This window comes from Jaculus jaculus, chromosome 2 (assembly GCF_020740685.1).
Source record: "Jaculus jaculus isolate mJacJac1 chromosome 2, mJacJac1.mat.Y.cur, whole genome shotgun sequence".
In the NCBI taxonomy this organism is placed as follows: domain Eukaryota; kingdom Metazoa; phylum Chordata; class Mammalia; order Rodentia; family Dipodidae; genus Jaculus; species Jaculus jaculus.
In genome coordinates, this window is record NC_059103.1 from 156,626,434 (window position 1) to 156,649,439 (window position 23,006).

A 23,006-nucleotide genomic window follows, 5' to 3' on the forward strand; every position below is an offset into this window, starting at 1 on the left:
AAAATAGGAACAATGTAGAAAACAAAATAAAGAGAGTCATCATCCATGGGTCACTATTGCCATAAATAAATTCCTATATATATGAATAAATAAGGGAGAAAGAAGATATCCCTCATGTGGAAGAATTCCAAATAACTTTTGTAGATGGTCTGTCCTCAAGGAGAGGAAGGTAATCTGCCTCCCCAAAAGGAAAAGTATGAAGAAGGACAGAGGGAAAAGTTTGACTTCAGAGAAAACGTAAAAAGGCTACCTCAGCCAGGTAATTAAGGTCAGCGTCAACAGTGACAGAATATGTCAATATCTGCCCTTGATGCAATGAAGACAGCTATGGTCTTCCTCTCATCACCTACATTCTAAGCCTTGTGATAACACAGTCCAGTAGCAAGGCATCCTACAATATACTTGACTAGTACTCTTCATAATTATCAAGACCATCAACACAGAAGCGCTTCCCTGCCCTGTTTTCCATAGAAAGCCTTCATCTTTTTATCTTTCACTCCAGAGTGTTTAGCAGATGAGTTATTCCCCAGCTTTTGCTAATGACATTGGCACACTAGAAATGCTATGCCTAGAAGAAAGTTCTTACTCAGGAATTGTGGCTCTACCTTAGCCAACCACTCAGCAACTGCTGTGTCAGCCAAGAATTTGGTCATTATCATACAGAAATATGTTTTAGTAATTTTCAAGATATTTAAACATATAAGGAAAAAGAGAGAGAATAACTCTAGAACCAAATAAAACCCTGAAAAGTATTGTCTGGCTTGAGGCACTTTGACTTTATCTGGTGAAGGAGTGCAGGCTTTGCCTTTGAGAGTAGTGATGGTTTACTTACTGTTTTCTAATGAGCATGGACACTTTATACAGCCAAGAAAAGCAGTGGATGCTCTTCTGAGGCTCAGAAGGTAAAAGAGGATTAGTAATAAGGCAGGCAGGTACTACTGGCAACAAGCTGCCAGCAGATACAACAGTATAATCTGAGGCAAGGCATGCAGTTCCCTATGCCTCTGCTCCCTGATCTGTGAAGTTTAGTAGCAAACTGTTGGGAGGCTTGAGTGGGAACATTACATAATGCTTGCCACATGGCAAAAACCTCTAAAAGATTGGTATTTACTTCTAATTTCTGAAATAGGATCTCACTATGTAGCCCAGGTTGGCCTCAAACTTGTGATCCTCCTGCCTCAGCCCCCTGAATGCTGATACAAGTACACACCACCATATTTAGACTAAATATATATATATATATTTTCAGATCTAATTTTTTTTTAATTTAATTTATTAGTTTTCTTTTCAGTAAATACAGGCAGTTTGTACTAGTTATTATTTAGGCTCATCTGTGATCTACCCCCTCCCATTAGACCCTCCTTGTTAATGAAAATGGGTTGTGCATTGTGGAGAAATTTTTATTTCCTTATGAGAGAGAGAGAATGGGTGTGTCTGGGCACACAGCCACTGCAAATGAACTCCAAATGCATGTGCCATCTTGTGCATCTGGCTTACATGGGTCCTGGGGAATTGATCCAGGGTCCTTTGGCTTTGCAGGCAAACACCTTAAATACCAAGCCATTTTTCCAGCCCCAAGACTAAAAATATTTTTGAAACTGACTAACTCTGTCATGGTTTTGAGTAACTTAATGATTTTTCAGAGGTGCCAGCAGAAAACAGTTAGAACACAGGTGCCAATATTAGAGCTATAGCATAAAACATTTACAACTAAAGAGAAGAGATGCACACTGTGAGTAGGAGAAGATTAGCCTGATGGAGTAAGCTCTCACTCACACTATGTCGCTACCTATGAAGACAATTATCTACATCATAAGGAGTTTGAACTAAGTGAGCAGCCAAGTGTTTTGACGTTCACTACCAAACACATGACCCTGGAGTTTTAGAAAGATTATAGAAGAAGAAAGTAAGCTACCTTCTGGAAACGTTGCCTGCTCACCCACCAGGAGCCCAAAATAATGACCCTGGTGTGTATTTGTGATATGGACAGGAAAGAGATAGCCCATGATGCTCAGTAGCAAGCCCAGGATTCTTACTTCATTTCCTAAACACTATGAGAACTGGTGTTATTGTCCCACTTTAGAAATATGGTATCTCAAAGAATGAGTTGAAATAAATTCAATTTGAACAACTCTCTTTTTAATATAAGGTTACCTTCTCTATTACTAAAAAGATACACACACTCAATACACACATAATCACTCCACACATAGATCATTACATGTAGGTGAAACCCTACTCGCAGCATCAATATTAGTTGTAAACTAGGATTGTTAGCAGCTCATAGGATTTTTATATTGCAGAGTGCTGTGGGGAACATTAGATTTCTAGAGAATCCAAGAATTATTAAGTTCTGGCAACACCCCTCTCAGGTGATTGCTTTTGAACCATAAGGGATGGTTAAATAAACATTCCCATATTGCCATGTTCAACAGATAAAATGAGTCCTAAAATTTCATAATATCTAAACTTGGCACGACTATTTGGGAGGTAAAGAAACTTTGTATTCATGTGCTTTTTATTAGGGGATAACTGTCAGACAAAAGTAGTTAAAATTCTTATTTTGGTAGACTGTCAAGGTTCCACAGCAAAAGAGACTTGCTTTTCGCTACAGAAATGAATTCTTGCTTAGCAAGCCTGTAACCCATGAAATCTGGCCCTGACTACAGTCTTTCTAGGTCTCCAGGTTAATTGAAGTTCACAGCAAGCTGTCATGCTTTAAGTATGTATAAGGACAGGGGTGCATCTCCTCACCACTACTAAACTTAGAGGGCCACAGTCAATTTATCAATGCACTTCCCTTCCCTCTCCTACTCTCCCACCTCATTTTTTCCACTGCTTCTTTCCCCTTGGCACTGACACATCTTCCCTTCTCTCACACCTTAAAACATGCACTAAAATTTATAGTCAAAATTCCCCTTGGGTTCTGTGTTTCTGAATAGGTAGCTTCATATTACTTTAAGATCAACTTAAACTCCTCTTTTGGCCTTCTCACTTTCCATTCATTTAAGCAGAGTGATCAGACTCTGCCTCCCTTCCCCTTCCAGCTCCGACAAACACACTCCACTGAATGTGTCACTATTCATGTGACCTCTTAGTTGCTATAGAAGATGGAGGCCTACTTTAATGTCTACCTTGATGTGCCCGTGACCTTTGACACTTTACCACTTCCCTCTAGATCCCTCTGGAACTTTTCATCTTTCACTGCCCTGGCTGTGCTCCCCACATCTGGTCACTCTTCTCAGTTTCCTTAAATGTAGAGGTTTTCCCAAGGGTGCTAAAGAGAGAACACTTTAGGGCTTGAGAGATGGTCAGCAGCTAAAATCTCTTGCTTGTGAAGCCTGATGGTCTGGGCTTGATTTGATAGTACCTATGTAAAGTCAGATGCACAAAGTGGCCCATGTGTCTGGAGTTTGTTTGCAGAAGTAAGAGGCCTGGTGTGGTCATTCTCTCTCCCTCCCTCTTTCTCTCCCCCCCCCTCAAATAAATAAATTAAAACATTTTATAAAGAAAGAATACCTACATTCTAAGACTTGATCCTAATTATGACTGGAGCTTGGCTTCCACTCCTGGCCTTACAGATGCCTCTGGTCTGCAGCTGTCTGCAGGATACACTTCTGAGATTACTTAACCTTGCCTCTTGGCTATCTCTTAAGCACTTTAAACTTAACTGCCCAAAATATCTGCACCCACCACAACCTCTTCCTCTTCCAATGTTCTCCTCTCAGTCAAAACCTCCTAAATTTGCCTGTGGTCCTTAACAACTAAAAGCAGCATGACACAAGGGTTAAAAGTGTCTCAGAAGAAGACTGCCAACATTTGATTCTCAACTGTCCCATTTTTTAGTTGTGAGTGTTATCATGGGCTATATATATATCTTTTTAGACCTCTCATTCCTTGCCTGTAAGATGAAAAAAACCTGCCTACCTATAGTGGTTTAAATGTAAAATGTCTTCCATAACTTCATGTGTGCATGATTAGGCCTCATACTTTGTAGGTCGTGGAGCTTTTGGGAGGTGGAGCCTTGCTGAAGGAGTGTCCCTAGCAGAAGGCCTTGAAGTTTATTAATCCAGTTCCTCTCTCTCCTTTCCTTCCTGTTGATGTGTAGAGGTGTGATATCTGGCTGTCTACTCCTGTTAGGCTTTCCCTACCATGATGAAACTTCATCTCAAATCTGTAAGCTGGCTAGATGCACAAAGTGGCATATACATCTGGCATTTGTTTGCAGTGAAAGAAGGCCCTGGCATGCCCATACTTACTCCCCTCCATGTCTCCCTCTTTCTTTCTGTCTCTCTCTTTCTCTCAAATAAATAAATAAAATGTTTTTTAAAAACTTGTAAGCTAGAAATAAACCCTTTCCATAAGATGCTTCTGGTTATGTGTTTTGTCTCAGCAACCAGAAGGTAACTGCTACATTATTTTACCAAAAAAAGCGGGGGGGGCTTTTCCAAAGCACCTCACTGTCTAAGTGTGTATTTACTTCTTTTGTTTTAGCACTAAACACAGAGCACATAGTGCCCTCTTCAGGTTAATGATAAAGAGACTCGGTAACCTCTATTACCCTTACCATGTAAGGTCCTGATCTGATCTTTCAGGACCTAGCAAGGCAACCTTCCTTGTGCATGCAAATCTACTCACTCTTCAAGTTTCAGCTTCAATGCCACTTCCCAAGGAAGTGTTATCCCTGGAATTGTTTAGGGAACAGCTACAAATCTGTACTCTATAATTTCTTTTGCATAGCACATATGTTTCATTGGGACTTACTATAAATAGTTCTTTGTCAAATTTTCCTTTAAACTATATTCGCTGTTCAGGAAGAGATTGGGTCTCTGAACCTCTTGAGTTTATTTAAACATGACTGGACAGGTACCACATGTAGAGTATCTAGGCAGAGTTTGTACTGAGTAAAGAAATCATGTAAAGCATTACCTTCTGATTCTTGCAGCCATGGGAACACATAAACTAGGAACTAACCATGTGATCTCAGAGGAAGAAGAGGCTGCTTTAGCATAACTTCAGAAATCACACTTCATTGCAGATAGTTTTTAAAGTAGAGTGAAAGGGTGTATGTCAATGCTCCTAACATGTCAAAACTTAGTCCATTCTGATATATTTCACACCTTCACCTGTACCTTATCAACAAGTGACAATAGCTTTATAGGGGCTATTTTTGTCTGTCCCCTCAAGCCAAGGTTTTATTTAGCTTTAGTTAGTAGAATGTGATTCTTCAAATTACTATATATTCTGCAATATTTTCTCCACACATATCTCCTAAACCTCAAAACTTAAAATATAAAGACATTCTTTTGTATAGTGAAAAAAAAGGTGTATTAAGAATTAACCAGGGCTGGAGAGATGGCTTAGTGGTTAAGCGCTTGCCTGTGAAGCCTAAGGACCCGGGTTCGAGGCTCGGTTCCCCAGGTCCCACGTTAGCCAGATGCACAAGGGGGCGCATGCATCTGGAGTTCGTTTGCAGAGGCTGGAAGCCCTGGCGCACCCATTCTCTCTCTCCCTCTGTCTGTCTTTCTCTCTGTGTCTGTCGCTCTCAAATAAATAAATAAATAATTTTAAAAAAATTGTTAAAAAAAAGAATTAACCAGCTGGATCCAGTTTAGATGGTCCCAATTTTGTTGGCAGCATCCAAAGCATCATAATCGGGAGCCAGCCAAACGTTTGCCTTCTTCTGTCCATCAGGCCTGATCAGGAGGGTCTTGACTTTGGCCACATCAGTGTCATAGAGTTTCTTTTCAACCTGTTTGGTCGGGTGCTTGTTAGCTTTGACATCCACAGTGAACACCAGGGTGTAGTCGTCTTCTGTCTTCTTCATGGCCCACTCGGTGGTCGGGGAACTTGATGATGGCTTCTCCTGGGCTCTTCCCAGTGTATTCAGGCTGCCTCGGAGGCACAGCGTCTTGGGTCGCCGAGAGGCCAGTGACATGCCGATCTTTTTTCTTTTTGCGGCTGTGGACGCCTTCAGCTCGGCCTTCTTGGCTGGCAGCGTCTTTGCTTTGGCTTCGGCTTTGGGAGGGGCAGGAGCTTCCTGCTTCACTTTCGGCACCATCTTGGCGGAAAGCCATTCTTTTTTTTAAAGTGTGCCTGGATTGGGATTTTTGTTGTCGTTTTGTTTTTGTTTTTTTTTTTTTTACTTGTGGTAGACTTCTTTTTTCATATTTTCATGCATGTTTCCTAATGCTGATTGTTATTCTAAACCAGATGCAGTTACATGATAGACAATGTGATTCTGCTGATGAATGGTGCGTTGCAGAAGAAATCTGTGAAAGAAGTCCTGGCGAAGTGCCACCCACTGGGCCGATTCACAGAGATGGAAGCCGTCAACATTGCAGAGACCACGTCAGATCTCTTCAGAGCTGTGCTGGTGGAAACACCACTGGGTATGAATGTGTAACTGTAACATCATAAAGCCTTACATATGTTTGTCACAATCATTTGAAAATCAGTTTGCAACTTTTTGAATCATATAATGCAGAGTCATAGCTATGGATAGCACATTAATGAGCCATCCAAGCTGGGCATGGTGACACACACCTATACTTCCAGTACTTCGAAGACTAAGGCAGAATGTTAGCGAGTTTGAGGCCAGCCTGGGCTACATAATAAGTCCTCGTTTCAAGACAACAACAACAACAACAAAAGAATCATCTAACTTAGCTTTCTTGTTTTTCAGATCAAGACAAGGAAAGCAACCTTCTCAGGGTCATATATAAACATTCATATTAGAGAATAGCTCCAAATCTTGTACTTTCTCTAGGCCATAAAAAACAAACAATAAGGGGGCGCACGCGTCTGGAGTTCGTTTGCAGAGGCTGGAAGCCCTGGCGCGCCCATTCTCTCCCTCTCCCTCTATCTGTCTTTCTCTCTGTGTCTGTCGCTCTCAAATAAATAAATTAAAAGTAAAATAAAATGAAATAAAATTTTTTAAAAAAACAATAGAATTTATAAGGTCTTGAAATATTAATTTCCTATCTGGTTTCATATAAGTGATTCCTTATCCCTTCATATTAAACTTCTGTCCAAATAAGGTCACATTTAGGAAGCATTTTGTTCTTAGGAAGTTTAAAAATGTCATTATATTAAGATGCCCAGAAGCTTCTGTAAAATGACCCAAAGCAATTATGAAACTCATGTTAATTTCATAATTCAGCACTGACATAAGTGGTATTGTTCAAAATGCTAAAGGGAAATTTTATAAGCATTGTTCATATATTGTTGTAAGGAAATGTGAATAACAGCAATTCATTGTTGATTGTGTGCATAATAGTCAACCTACAGTTTAATTGTGGAGTTAAACACAGGGCCTTTTACATGCTATAAACATGTTCTATCAGTGGTCACACATTACCAAACAAAATCTTTGCCATTTAAAACAGGAATTTTTAAAGAAATAAAATATTTGTATCACCCTCAAGTGTCCAAGACTGAGTGAGGTAGCATAGCCTGGTGGCAACAAGGTGAGTCTACTATCAAGCTGCTGCAAGCATGAAAACAAGCTCTTTGGGGTCTTAATTAGGTGACTTTGACTATTCATTTTAACCTATTTCTTCATTTAAATATTATTATAACACAGTTTGAAAAGTAAAGCATAATTTTTTAACTCAATGCCTGGCATAAGCTAGTTGCAAATAGTAAATAAATATTGCTATTAGATAGCTGATATTGCGTTGGGGGATCTAAGGAATGAATTTCAAAATGTAAGCATTAAGTGAATGTTCTCAAGGTGCTGTGAAGATTAAGTAAGCTAAATGGACTCAGTGCTTGGTATACTGAGCAGTGTCCAGGGTTCACACTTCACAGATGCTTACTAAATGACAACTTCTATCATCCTGGTCATTAGCCTTGCTAAGTCAGGATTACAACTCCTCAGGGTTCTCATTAGTCGTGAGCAGAATGTGGAACCTTCTGGAAACATTTTTACAGTATGTAGTCCAGCTTTTGAGTTATATATTTTGTATGATTATTTTTGCTTTTAGCTCCTTTCTTTCAAGACTGTATGTCTGAAAATGCTCTTGATGAACTGAATATTGAATTACTACGCAATAAACTATACAAGGTAAGAGATTTCCCAACTATTGCATTTTTTTTCTTTTCTTTTTGATTTTTGGTTTTTTGAGGTAGGGTCTCACCCTAGCCCAGGCTGACCTGGAATTCTCTATGTAATCTCAGAGTGGCTTCGAACTCACAGCAATCTTTCTACCTCTGCCTCCCGAGTGCTAGTATTAAAGGCATGCACCACCATGCCCAGCGATTGCATTTTTTTTTCTTGATTGAACAATATAACATAATTGTGGTTCTTTATTAATAAGGTTACTTTGCCCATTATACAACTTCTGCAATTGTGAAGACATATATATTTGCAACATAGCTTTTATTGTTTTGGCCCTTCTTCTAGTTATGTACATGAATTTCCCCTAGTCAGCAGAATTGTTGAGCGGCATATTCAATTCTGTATTCCTAGCTCTGTACCATGCCCAGAACATAAAAAGTACTGACTAGATGGGGGTAGGTGGATGGATAACTGGGTGGAGTGAGCCATATCACAGGTGCCTAGCATTCATAGTAGACATTCTGTTACTTAGTGACCATCTCTGGTATTTCACTTATACTCTTTAAATCTTAAAGTTAACTTGGTCATTAAAATTTAAACTAGAAGGTACAGCATACCAGAATGACCAAATGGAGGCCACTATACCATTTGTAGAACTGCATGATCTGACTAGACTGAGCTGCCACCATTAGAGAACCTTATATTTTATAAACTGATGCAAATCTGCCTGTTTTTATTCATACAACTATAGGATCTTTGGACATTCTCACAGACTACATAAAGATATATGACTGTTATATAAATAGCATATATATTCAGACACACAGTCATCTCAAAAGCATTGTATTACGACTTTTTTATAAAGTGAAGGGGGTTCTGAGGAGGCATTCCAGAGGTGAAATTTTACAAAGGTTCTGTTCTAAGATGTTTGTGGGCCTTAATTCACTTAATCTAGTAGCAAAGCTGTGAAATTTGTGCTATACCTACTCTTCAGACAAAGCAGAGAGACAGAGTGGTAAGGTTTCCTTAGCAACAGTCAGCTACTTAAGTATTAGAGTAAGAATTGAAACACAGGAAGTCTGACTATGCAACCCAGACCCTGTTTTCCAATATATTCCCACACTCAAAGCCAGTATATCTCTAAAAGATTAAACATGAGGGCTGCTAAATGATTTGCTGAGCTCAGAAAAGAACTTGGAAGTCCTGTTAGAATAACCCGAATCAACTATATGAAACAATCCAGGAATCATATCAAAAACATGCTTGTTAAGTAAATAATTATAAGTTATGATAAGTGTAACTTTGTTCTTTAATGGAGCTCTTTTCTAGTTTGTACAATATGGTTCAATGTGAAAGTTTGTACTAAATTTATTTTAACATAGCTCCCCAGGGATAAATAACTTAATTTCTATTATAACGCTTAATAAGTCTTGAAAAGCTGATTTGGTAATTTCCAAAAGAAAATTTACTCATTTTATTGTTTACATGTTTTCTTTTAAAGTCTTACCTTGAGGAATTCTATAAGTTCTGTAAGAATCATGGTGATGTCACAGCAGAAATTATGTGTCCCATTCTTGAGGTAAGAAAGAGTCCTTAAACATTTTTATGACAAATAGTCAAATATGATATATATTTCAGGTCACATAATTATACTCCTTTTATTTGTGCACTTTTAGAGTACTGAGGTTTATAAAATTCCATGTATGTTATTGAATCTTTAACTTCAAAATGCATTAAAGGTTGGGAATGTTGTCCAGTGGGAAAGTGCTTGTTTAGCTTCCATAAGGCCCTGGGTTAAATTCCCAGTCCTGCAAAGTACAAGAGGGAAAGAGTAAGAGGAACCAGAGAAGAAGTTAGAGATGGGAATGAAGGGGGAAGAGAAGAGTCTCCTATAATCTGATGCTCTGTAAAACTCTGCTTTGGAGGGGTTCAAAGAACAGCATTTAACTTTTTTAAATTATGATAATAGAGAAAGAGAGCCTCTAAATTAAAAGACTGAAGTAGTTGTGTGTATAATTGTCATATAAGGGAAATTCAAGAATAGTAAGAATTCAAAGGAAACTATATCTCATTAAGGAGGAAATTAATGGGATTGGTATGCAAAGGATTATTTCGGTCATGACCCTTCAGTGCAGGTAGTATCTCGGTATGTAGGGTTATGGGATGGAGCATGTGCATTGCAGGCTCAGGGACAAAGTAGTATCAAGGCAAGAAGGAAAATGTATGGGGTGCTCATATTGACTAAACTATCAGTCTTCTCTTCCCATGCCATGTGAGGTCCTTGCTGCTCTCTCTCCAGTTTCTGCCAACCCATTCCTCCAATGCTGCCCCAGAGTTTAAGAACATAAGGTCCCTCCTGCACCTCCCTCCCCTGGCATGGCCTCTGCTGTCTTGCAGGTCTGAAATGCTATCTACCTCCCACTCTTTCTCTCCTTAAAATTCTAACATCTTAGAACATAAAAAAGCATACAATCATCTGGGACAGTTACCTCCATTGTTGCTCACTGTGCCCTAATTTTTATTTTAAGGATTCTTATTGCCATGAAATCTCCCTTGTGTATTTCCTCTCTTATCCCAGGAAAGTCTAAAATTACTGACAGGATTGGTTATATTCAGCTGCCAGATACAGCTGCCTTCCTTTCCAAATAAGACTGCTCCCTGCTTCTGACCCACCCATAATTTCTATGAAAGCAATCAAAAAAATCAGCAGGAACTCTCACTCTCCTTCTGATAAGAAGCACCTGTTCTAACAAAACAGTTCCAGCAAGTATGGCTTTGCTATTGGCTAATAAACTAAAGTAATGGACAGAATGCTGCTTTCTTGGACATAGGAATAGTGTTGGAATCCTTGTTCAGTGTCTAGTTCAATGAGTTTGGAAAGTGGCCTGAGATACTGAATTTCTTCTTTTGAAATTATTTATTTGATATGTGTGCGTGTGAGTGCAGGTGTGAGTGTGGCAGTCAGAAGACAAACTTTAAGTTGGTCCTCACCTTCCACCACATTTTGAGGTAAGATCTCTAGTTGTTCACTTAAGGAGCATCCAGAAATTCTTCTGTGCCTTTCTTCTTGCTGTAAGCACACTGGGATTACAGAAGCCTGCCACAGCTTCCAGTTTCATATGACATCTGGGAATCGGAACTGAGATAGCCAGAGATGTGTAACAAGGTTCATCCACTGCATCATCTGCTCAGCCTCTGACTCTGCCCTTCTAAATGAACTTCCTATGACACGTAGATGCTGAGCCATGACTTTAAAGAGCAATACTGTAGTGAGCATTGGAGATTTGTTTTTATTTATTGTGTGTGTGTGTGTGTGTGTGTGTGTGTGTGTGTGTGTGAGAGAGAGAGAGAGAGAGAGAGAGAGAGAGAGAGAGAGAGAGAGAGAGAGAGAGAGAGAATGAGAATGAGAATGGCTGCACCAGGGCCTCCAGGCACTGCAAACAGACTCCAGACTCATGTGCCACCTTGTGCATCTCGCTTGTGTGTGTTCTGGGGAGTCAAACCTGGACACTTAGAGTTTGCAGGCAAGCGCCTTAAAGTCTAAGCCATCTCTCCAGCCCCCTGCACTAGAGAATTTTGAAAGTGGCTAAATAAGTCTATTCTGTTAGATTTGGTAAATAACTCAGTTATGCAAAATGCGCTGGCTATACAAAATGAACACTAGGCATGAAAGTCCTTCAAACATTTAAAAGTGTAGGGACTGTTAAAACACAGACACAGATTTCAAAATAACATGTGTCAAGCATTTCAAAGGCCTTCAGAAGAATTTCTGAGCCCAATGTTAAATATTCATAATAGGCAAAGGAGAGGCCCTGAAAAAAATTGTTGGGGAAAAAAGGAATAGAACAAGGTTGAATGGGATGGTCACAGTGATTAGAAGAAAAACTGGGAGATAGTAGAAACATGGAGAGAAAAGGAACAGAGAAGAAAGTTTGGGCTGGAGACACGGCTTAACAGTTAAAGGAGCTTGCTTACAAACTCTGATGGCCCAGATTCAGTTCTCCATTACCAACATAAAGCCAGATGCACAAAGTGGCACATGCATCTCAAGTTTGCATTTGCAGTGGCAAGAAGCCCTCTCATTTCTCTTCTCTCTCTCTCTCTCTCTCTTTCTCTCTCTCTCTCTCTCTGTGTGTGTGTGTGTGTGTGTGTGCGCGCGCGCGCATGTGTGCATGTATATGTATGTCTCAAATAAAAAATTCTAAAAGAAATCTCAAATAAGATTAGAAATAGTATGGATGAGTATTTAGCACTGAGAAATACATGTCAGCCTCTTTGAAGATCATGAGAAACAGTATTGTGAGGTACATAACTCATCTGAAGGTGCATAAATCTTAGCTCCAGAGTTATATACACCAACACATTCAAATAATGTAACCAGGAAAGTACAAACAGAAAGCTTCCTTATGTAAAAATAAAAAACGGACTAGAGAACTTTTTCTCATTCAAACACCCAGGTAGAAACTTTTTATGGCATTGCCTTAAACTATCCTGTCTGGATTATGGTAGGCATTATTCTGATTTCTATGGCCACATACATGACAGAGACATGGGAGCAATGCATTGCAGAGTGCCTGGGAAATCAAGCTAGGTGGGGTTTCAAGAGTCATATACCATCATAGTTCTGTAAGCCTTCTCTGGTAAGGTTGTTTCCTTCCAAGATGAAATTAAGGGACCATTAATAACACATCTACATTATAATCAGATATGGAAAGTAGATCACTTCAACATTGAAATTCTGTTTATAGAATGTTGTCAGTGGTTAGATTTCACTTATCTGTGTCTTGTGAATTCAGTTCGAAGCCGACAGACGTGCTGTCATCATCACTCTTAACTCTTTCGGCACTGAATTAAGCAAGGAAGACCGGGAGGCCCTCTTCCCCACATGTGGCAAGCTCTATCCGGAGGGGCTGCGCTTGCTAGCACAAGCTGAAGACTTTGAGCAGATGAAGAGGGTAGCCGACCATTACGGAGTAAGTGGTTACACAGGTGTCCTGAGCACCTAGCACTGTGTCATCCCTGGTGCTTCAGAAGCCTACATACCCAGTGCAGATAGCTCATTAAAAGAAGCCATGTCTCTATGGTAGCAAGCCATGTCTCTTGCTCTAATTCCCTCTCCCAGAGAACACCGCAAGCTTCTAGTCCAAGCTGGTATTTTTGAAGGGTGCTGCTAAATAAGTCTTTGTTTCAGTCTGCCAGGAGTGGTTATTTGAGCACTTCTTTGAAGTGCTTGATAAGTTCCCCAAGAGGCTGAGGCAAGGTTCTGGAAATGTGAGCTCATGTCAAAGTTATGTCATACTGCCTGAACCCATGGTTCTTTCAAGTACCCACTGGGGGAACAGGGTGAAGGCAGAATATTCAGATGGGTGACAAGCAGGCTATGGGAAGACATGGGTTTCTCTCTTCCATTGGCTGAGTGGCAGAAATTGAGTGAAGAAAGAGCTGCTTATTCTCTTTCCTCCTCGTGTATCCAACTGCTATAAGACAGCTGTGAGAGCTCACGAGGTGACACTCCTCACCCCAGATTTAACTTCCCCTGACCTGTGGAAGCTCACTGTACATCCTGCAGTTCTTTTCGGGCCAAAAGTGACACGTGTTTTTCAGCAAACAATACAGAAATTTTCCTTTCTAGCTTATAGTGCATGAGACTCTTCATTATATTAAAATTTTCTCTTTCCCCAGTTTCTACTCCTCCCACACCTGAAATTCTATGAAATGAGTTTTGTCAGTTGCCATGTCAAAGAATTCATGAACCTATACCAGTAAAACTACAAACATTCATTGAGCCTAAAGAGTTTGTATGTGAAAATTACCTCTAGCCATGTTGACTGACAGTAGATTTTGCCTATAATCTTAGCTCTAAATAAGCCTCTAAGTTAAAGTTAGAATATCATCCAAACTCTTTATAGGTGTTTTTCTTTTTTCTTTTCTTTCTTTCTTTCTTCCTTTCTTCCTTCCTTCCTTCCCTTCCTTCTTTTTTTCTTTCTTTCTTTCTTTCTTTCTTTCTTTCTTTCTTTCTTTCTTTTTTTTTTTTTGTATTTCCTCAGGAAACCAAAGACCCTACAAAAATCATTCAGATATTCTGGTACAGATGTTCTAAAACCATAAATGCACACTATATTGCCAAGAAAATATATTCATATATACAAAAAAAACAAAGAATTTTGTGGGCTGGAGAGATGGTTTAGTGGTTAAGGCACTTGCTTGCAAAACCAAAGGACACAAGTTCAATTCTCCAGGGCCCATGTAAGCCAGATACACAAGGTGGCACATGTGTCTGGAGTTTGTTTGCAGTGGCTGGAGATCTTGGCAAGGCCCATTCTCTCTCTCTCTTTCAAATAAATAATTTTTTTTTGAAAAAGAATTTCTTTTGTGGGTAGAGTGCTTTTCTCATAAGCATGAGGAAGAGAATGCATGTGAAAATGCCACGAATGATAGCATGTGTCTATAATTCTGGTGCTAGGGAGAAGAGATGGCAGGATCCCAGGAGCTTGCTAACCAGCAAGTATAACCAAATTGTCAAGCTTCAGGACACCGAAAGACCACACACAGAAACACAGGAACACACACACACACACACACACACACACACACACACACACACACACACGGGGTGGGGGAGAAAGAGAGAAATTTAAAAAAAAATATATATATATATATATATTTTGGTTTTTCAAGGTAGGGTCTCACTCTGGCCCATGCTGACCTGGAATTCACTGTGTAGTCTCAGGGTGGCCTCAAACTCACAGTGATCCTCCAACCTCTGCCTCCCGAGTACTGGGGTTAAAGACATGCACCACCATGCCCAGCTCAAAACTAAATAAAAATTTTAACTTTATTTTTATTTATTTATTTGACAGAGAGAGAGAGAAAGACGCATAGAGAGAGAGTGAGAGGGAATGGGTATGCCAGGGCCTCCAGCCACTGCAAACAAACTCCAAACTCATGGCCCCCTTGTGCATCTGGCTTATGTGGGTCCTGGGGAATCAAACAGAGGGCCTTTGGCTTTGTAGTTAAAAATGCCTTAGCCACTAAGCCATTGTCCAGCCCCCAAAATAAATATTTTTTAAGAAATAAAAATTCCTTTTAATGTAACTTTTCTCATTTTTTTTAAGGTATACAAGCCTTTGTTTGAAGCTGTAGGTGGCAGCGGGGGAAAGACCTTGGAGGATGTGTTTTATGAGCGTGAGGTATGCATAAGTGGAAATACTGGTGGTTTGTGTACTTTTTTTTTCATACTGTGGGTTTTAAATGTTTTCTTACTTAAATTTCCTTTTACATTTCAATAGGATAATGGATGCTTGTCAGTGAACAGTATGAGCACCTTTCTTGGAGCTCCAGGGCTCTGTGGTTCACAGGAACAGTCCTGTGTAGGCAGATGGACAAATGGACACTGTAGTTTAGAAGGAACGTGGCTTTCCATAGCTAGTTAACTCAAGCTGCAGATCCTGTCACAGTTATAGCATATGGGCACAGTTAAAATCCCTGGGGCTTCTTCCTATACAAGTCCATCCAGAGAGTCTACATTATGCTTTTACCCTAAAAATTTCAGGAGACTATTTTTTCCAATTCTACTCAGCTTCCCAGCTACTGTACTGTTTATCAGAGAGGCTCTTCCCTCTTAATCAGATGAGTTTCTCCACATCTGAATAATTTTTCCAATGTGTATTCATTTATCTGTCCTGTCCACCTCAATCTGAAACTTCTAGCAAAAGCACCAAAGTTTAGAGTTGGACTAGCTTAAAGCAGATTGGGAACTGTGCTGTATCTGACAGACATTTTCTAGAAGTTCTCTATTAAGTCTGTCACAGAAAGGAAAAAGAAAACAAGGCATATAATCCAACTTACTTGGGATCTTTATAAGCGACACACTGCTTCATCACTGCTGCAAAAGAAGCAATTAAGCAAGCTTCTTTGTTAGGAAAATAAGTGGCTATTTCTCAAAACAGGAGTAGCTTCCACTTCCTAATGGCCTTGTTTGAAGTTTTCAGCTCTGCATGATGGACTCAGTACCTTGCCTGCATTTTTCCATACTAAATGTCAAAATGAAAAAGAATGAAGTAACTGTAATATTTCCAGCTTTATTCTAGTTTAATTCTCTTTTTAAATTTTCTTTTGTTCACTTAACTTTTATAGAATAAGACAGTTCAGTCTTGGGAATGTAGCTTCAGGGCGCCTTGAAAAGACGCTTATCCTGCTAGTCAGTGTTCAGTCCAGAAGTCTGGGTCATATTCCTGGAAGGGAGCTAAACAGTCCAGATATCTTTACAAATTTTTTTTAAGCTATGGCAAAGAAGGAATACTTTACTAAGTGAGGCAAACATGTTAGCTGGAAATCAGATAAATATCAGTACAAAGCTAGACACACATCCCAAAATAAACCTTTCCACTAAGATTTGAAGCAGAATCTCTGACTCTATAAACTTCCTTTTAAAAAACCATGTCTTCATTGGCCAAAGTGACAGTATTACTTGGAAACTTGCTGAGGTGCCTCTGTTTTCTAGTATTTGGGCCAACTTAAACACTATTTAGTGCAAATAAGAGATAAAATAAGAAAAATCCCATTTCTAGTATTATTAGTATTGTTTCATGAATGGAGTATTTCCAAACATTCGATGGTCTATGTCATCTTTTCCTTCCTCAGGTACAAATGAATGTGCTGGCCTTCAACAGGCAGTTCCACTATGGAGTGTTTTATGCATATGTAAAGCTGAAGGAGCAAGAAATGAGAAATATCGTGTGGATAGCAGAATGCATTTCACAGAGACATCGGACTAAAATCAACAGTTACATTCCAATCTTATAAATCAAGGGGGAGACCACAATGCAGAAAATTTAATATTTTCAAGAGAAGCTATTGAGGAAAACAAAAGGGACTATGTTACATTATTTAGATTTCACAAATTTAGCCATACCGCATTTCTTAAATATTGTAAATCCACTAGAACTCTAATAAACCAAGCCTGAAAGGAAGTACTTTTTAAAAAATTTTCAGCTTTAAATCTTTTTTTCTACACACATGTACCATTGTTCACTAGCCTTAAACACTTATTTTAATTCATCTACATTATTTTTTCTACTCTTATTTGGTCATGTTAAAAATCACACCTAATAACAGTTTTTTTCATTGTTACTTTTCCATTTTCTTATGTTGGCCCAAATACTGAGTGTCTGCTTCTCCTTTCAACTGTGTGTTCCTTCCCATAGTCACAAAACCCAAAATGTGTGTAGAGCCAACAGGGACCAAGTTGGATGAGAAATCTCAATTCCCCCTCCCTCTCCATAACCTTTTGATGATAGGCTTGAGAAGGGTAGACAATTCACTAGAAGCAGATAGTGTTAAATTTATTAATGAATCATACTCTCACAACTTTTGACAAATGTATATGTAATCTTGTGGTTCCTTCATACTTTGATTAAGAATAAAATAATCTCACCAATTGTATTTTATACCTTTTGAAGCAAAAAGAAACCTACTTAGTTTGTGCAGTGAGGATGTTTTATAAAATCAAGAATTGTGCATAAGGATACTCAAAAAAGAAAAAGAGAAAGAAAACAATAAAATACAACTTTAATACTTTTTTTAAATAGGAAAAGCATTATTTTTCAAAAACAGCAGAAATTTATTGCTTACATATTAATTTATTTGGTATGCATGCGTATGTAAGCTACAGGGTAAATATGGAATTTAGGAGGACAACTTTTGGATTAGTCCTTACGTCCACCTCACTTTTGAGGCAGCTTCTCTTATTAGTCACTGCTTTGTTCCGGAGTCTCTGAAAATCCTCCCGTGTTTGATATCTTTTTTGCTGTAGGCACCCTGGGATTACAGAACCCTGCCATAGCTTCCAGTTCTATGTGATGCCTAGGGATCAGAACTCAGTAAGTCAAGTTGCTCAGCATGTGCTTTGTCCACTGAGCCACCTCTCCATCCTGGAAGAGTGTTCATAAACATAAAATCTACATTTAAAGGCTGACTGCATGGATAAAGCACTTTCCACACAAGTGTGAGGAGCTGAGTTCAGATCTACAGAACCCATGCAAAGGACACATACTGTATAGCCCAACACTTTGAATCCCAGAACACCCACAGCAAGATGAAAGGTCAAGACAGAATCACAGGATAATACAAAGGTAAACAATGAAATAAATTGCCTCTTATAAGGTGGAAAGCAAAAACCAACACACAAAGTTATCCTATGACCCCAACCCATGCTCCATTACATGGGCATACCCACACTCACACACATGAATATGCACATGCATACCCATCACACACACACACACACACACACACACACACACATGCACACACATCTGCTTGCCTAGGTAAGTGTTTTATCCAATTCAACCTCAAAGGCATATAGAAGCTGCTGAAACTGTGGTCTAAAAGGTCTGGGCTGCATCTCAGACCAGTAGCAGAATCTAGCAACAGCACCCACATAATACTGGTTTTTCAGACATGCAAATTGCAGAGGTGAGGAGGTCATGGGTACTTGCACCAAGGTTCCACAAACCCACTGAGGTAGGCAATAAATGATAAAATATGTTTCCCTGACAAGGGGGTCTGAGAAGCAATTACATTTTATTATGTGGTGTCTGTCTCACAGGTCTTCAGGCTTAGGGATCCTCTGTAGGTAGGGATCAAAGATACTAATAGAAAAGGGGCCAGGCGTGGTGGCACACGCCTTTAATTCCAGCACTCAGGAGGCAGAGGTAGAAGGATCGCCATGAGTTCAAGGCCACCCTGAGACTACAGAGTTAATTCCAGGTCAGCCTGGACCACAGTGAGACCCTACTTCGAAAAACCAAAAAAAAGAAAAGGGGTTTGACAAGGTCATGGAAATGCTTCCCACACTATTCCCTTCCCATCCCATCTCTTCATAATATAGTTTCTTCAGTGTGCCGTAAGCTGAAGTTACTCTCCCTTTTACTTGTATGTAAATAATACTCAAAACCTCCCATAACCTTTCCTCAGCCACAAAAAGAGCCCAATCATTGAGAATGTAGAAAAGGAATTTCCTGACCACCCCTTGAAGCAAATAAAATATATCCCAATCACACACTCAGATGTAAACCATTCACATTTATGAACTTACCTAGATTCATAGCTTTTAAAAAGTTACTAAACAGGGAACATTTTTTTCCATCATGCCTTAGAAAACAGTTTACAATAGAGGACATGGGCCTTTACATTTTATCCTAGGAGGTAAAAAGGTCAGGCATACAGAACCATGGGAAATAATGAGGGAGAAGTTCATTTCGCATGTCAAGGATGTGTGTTGGGGGGTTGGTTGGTGGTGTTGTCTTTCTTGTTTTGTTTTGCTTTAATATTTTATTCATTTTTAAAGAGAGAGAGAGAGAGGCAGGAAAGAGGTCCCACAGGGCCTCCTGTACTCTAAAGGAACTCTAGATTCATGTGCCACTTTGTGCATCTGGCTTTATGTGGGCAGAGATTTGAACCCAGACCATCAGGCTTTGCAAGAAATTACCTTTCACCACCAGGCCATCTCCACAACCCATTTTTGTTTGTTTGTTTGTTTGTTTGTTTGTTTGTTTGTTTTGATGCAGAGTTTCACTAGGTAGACCAAGCTGGTTTCATACTCTGTATCCACCTGCCTCAGCTTCCCATGGCTGGGATTACAGGCATGGGCCACTATGCCTGGCTCATTGTAAGCTTCTGAAGCTAATACCTTCACCACCCTTTCCCCATCCTGCTCCCAATAATTCATCAACCTCTTAAATTTCCACCTCTTCCATCGGCAGTATTGGGTATTGAAACAGTATATTCTCATTAATTCCATTCTCAGAATTCCTTACAGTCTGTATCCAGTCCTACTCATTCACTCATAGCCTCCAGAATATTCTTACCCTCTCCCTCCTGAGTGCCTTTAGCATTGCTATCATGGGTTGGAAAGTTCCTTTTTCATACTGTCCATGGCCAGGAACTTGTTAGACTCCAAATGAGGTTTGCTATATGACAATTTTGCTCCATGGGATTCCAATGGTGCAATTGCTAGTCTCAAGGCATTTGGAGGCTATCTAAGAAGAAATACCATCCTTTCCTTTCCTTTGAAGCTTTAGGAATCAGGAACAATAAGTGAGAGCAAATAAAGATGACCTGAACCTGGTGAGTATAGGTCAAGGAGAAGTATTTTTGGACAATGAAGGGATTTGGTTAAGCAGTCTGAAGTGCCCCTTTCTTATAAAATGGCATTTAGAAGATCACAAGAAACCTTTGCACAGTGATGATCAGATTTGAAGGGCTATTTTAATAATGTCACCCAAATTTACCACTTTAAAATGCTGCTAGTTGTACTGAAGTGATGGCTCAGCAGATAAAGCCCTTACCATCCAAGTGTGAGTAAGGGAATTCAAATCCAGACACCCACATAAATTCTTGCTGATGGGTGTGGCACTTGCCCATAATACAATGTGTATGAGGCAGAAACTAGAGATCTCCAGAGCAAGCTGGATATCTAGAGTAACCCTATTGGAGAGCTCTAGATTCAAGTGAGAGGCCATGTCTCAAAAAATAAGATGAAGTGCTATTGAGGAGGAGACCCCACATTGGCCTCTGGACTTTTTATGCATGTGCACACACACACACACACACACACACACACACACACACTGCTGCTAGTAATGTTTTGAAAACATATTATAATAAGACATATGAAGCACATGTTTACAATTTTACTGTCTTTGTCCTTGTTACTTTCAGATCCAGACAACATTTTCCCTTTGCATTGTGATGGGGTTTTGTTTTATGGGGGTTCAAATGCAAACCCCATACCTGAGCTCATGTCTTTTTTAACAAACAATTGAGAAAGCAAACTGAGAAGGATGATTTTTCATAAATCATTTTATTTATTCCATTTCAGCAGAGGTGAGGTGAGGAAAGGAAAAGCCGGAGAACCAAAGGGTTAGGAGTGGAAACATGCACATGGTCTAAGAGCCCATGGAAAAGTCCAAGGGCCTAGGGATAAACAAGAATATCCTTTCCAAACCTTCACAGCTTAGCTGCTGCCAGGGTGGAAAGGAAAAAAACCTTGCTAGTATCAAAAAGCTCAGGTATTGGGAGATAAACAGCCCAGGAACCAGGAAAGAGAAAAAAGCAGAAAACCTTCAGGAGCAACCAGGCTTTTTTTTGTGTCTGGGGCTAAATCAGGAAAGAGCCAGTTCACCTGGGTACAGGGCACAAGAAGGGGCTGGGCTTGCACGTCCCATGCATATGAGTAATCCCAGCTCCGAGACAGCTGCTGCAGATAGCAGGGCAAAGGTGTGACATAAGCAGCCATGTTTGTAAGCAGCCAGAAACCAGTTTAAGATTTCTCTTATGGGACTTTTTCTAATTATCTAATTTCCCTCTCAGTATGATTCATTTTCCCTCCCCCAAACCCTCAGCACTATTTCCTTGTAAATGGAAGTATTAATACGTACACATAAAATAAGTGATAGCAATTAAATGTGACCTTATCCAAGGGCACCATTCTTGGTGATTTCATCCTTTATACCTCACAACTGCTGAGCCTGGGAGGTTTGATGCCATTTTGGATGATTTCATAGCCATAAAAAGTGTCTGATATGTACACACTCACACACACACACACACACACACACAAGTGTAGACACTATAGGCCCCCAAATCTTGCCTGGATTGCCCCTCCTCCTACATCTTCACTGTGCCACCTGGGCTCTCATCAGTTATTTCCCACCAACTCCTTTCTTCCCAGTCACCTTGTGTAGCAGTTTTCATCACTGACTGACAGCTTGATCACTGATTGAAGTCCAATAGGCCAGAGCACTGCTCAATGAGGAGGACACCCAAAAGCTTATGCTAGGGAAAGGATTTGAAATCATCTTGGAAAGAAAGGAGGATAAGAAGGCACATGGAAGACCACTATGAACACTAAGGACATGTTCCACAGAGAACGATGGCTCTCCTAGGTTTACAAGTGCCATTTAAAAGTAAGAATAATTGACAACACGAGAAAACATCTCAGAAGCACACACTTTGCAATAGTGGCATGCAGCCAATAGAGGTAACCAACTGTTCTCTGATTAAACATGAGTCCCACTCAGTGGGAGAGAACTCATAGCTGGTCAAGTCAGAATCCCATGGTCAGAAAAACCCAAACTCAGAGAGAAGCCCCCACTGCTCTCTGAAGAAACACTGCGGGCTTGCACACCAAAAATCTTTCAAACAACTTTGCATACCTGCTTTAACCCACACTGTTCTCATGCTTGGTTGAAGAATGTTTTATTTTAAAGATGTCAGAGAAAATGAAGGACAGCCTAGATCCATCAATTAGAAAACAAGACAGCTGACTGCTCATCATGAGTCTTGTCTCCTCTGCCACACTGGCCAAGGCCCAGGAAAAATTTCAGAAGAAGTGACATCATGAATACTGCTCTGAGTGCCAGCATGACCAGCCCCAGGGTGATGGTGACAAACAGAATGATTAATCAAAACCTATAAAAGCAGAAATTTAGAGACTACAAATAACAACAATAAATCAGAAAACATCTAAGAAAGATTGTAAGATCCACAGAGTGGGTAGGAATATCCTGAGGCACAGACTCCCCTCCCTACTCCGTAAGGAATTACTGAGGAACTCATGACCCCACAGAGAATTCCATAACTCCACTGATATGGGACCCAGGGAAATAGGAGTAGAAGTTAGTGAATAAAAGACCTGTTATAATATTTATAAAATAAAATAGAAAAAAACCCACTGATTATAACCATGGGGTGTGCTCCAGGTTTGGGGAGGAAGTGGCTGACTGCCAGGCATTTTCAGGAGCAGAAGGAGGAAGTGCCTGACCACTGGTTGTGCTGAGGAGCCAAGTGCTAACTGCCATATATTGTCAGGGGGCTGCAGAGTAAGTATAGTCAACAAATGAGGCCATGAACAAAAGTTTGGAAAATTAGAAGATAATCA

At 39.9% G+C, this 23,006-nt stretch overlaps 1 protein-coding gene across 1 annotated transcript in view; it reads left to right on the top strand.

Annotated features, from left to right (window-relative positions):
- The window catches only part of Atp6v0d2 (ATPase H+ transporting V0 subunit d2), a 47,388-nt gene extending 30,340 nt beyond the window's left edge, over positions 1–17,048 (top strand). Inside the window, exons 3-8 of the mRNA XM_004656917.2 lie at positions 6,214–6,392; positions 7,989–8,068; positions 9,564–9,641; positions 12,859–13,035; positions 15,178–15,252; positions 16,706–17,048. Coding sequence (XP_004656974.1) covers positions 6,214–6,392; positions 7,989–8,068; positions 9,564–9,641; positions 12,859–13,035; positions 15,178–15,252; positions 16,706–16,867 — 751 coding nt within the window. The 3' untranslated portion in view covers positions 16,868–17,048. The remainder of the gene's footprint in view (positions 1–6,213; positions 6,393–7,988; positions 8,069–9,563; positions 9,642–12,858; positions 13,036–15,177; positions 15,253–16,705) is intronic.
- The last annotated feature ends 5,958 nt before the right edge of the window (positions 17,049–23,006 follow it).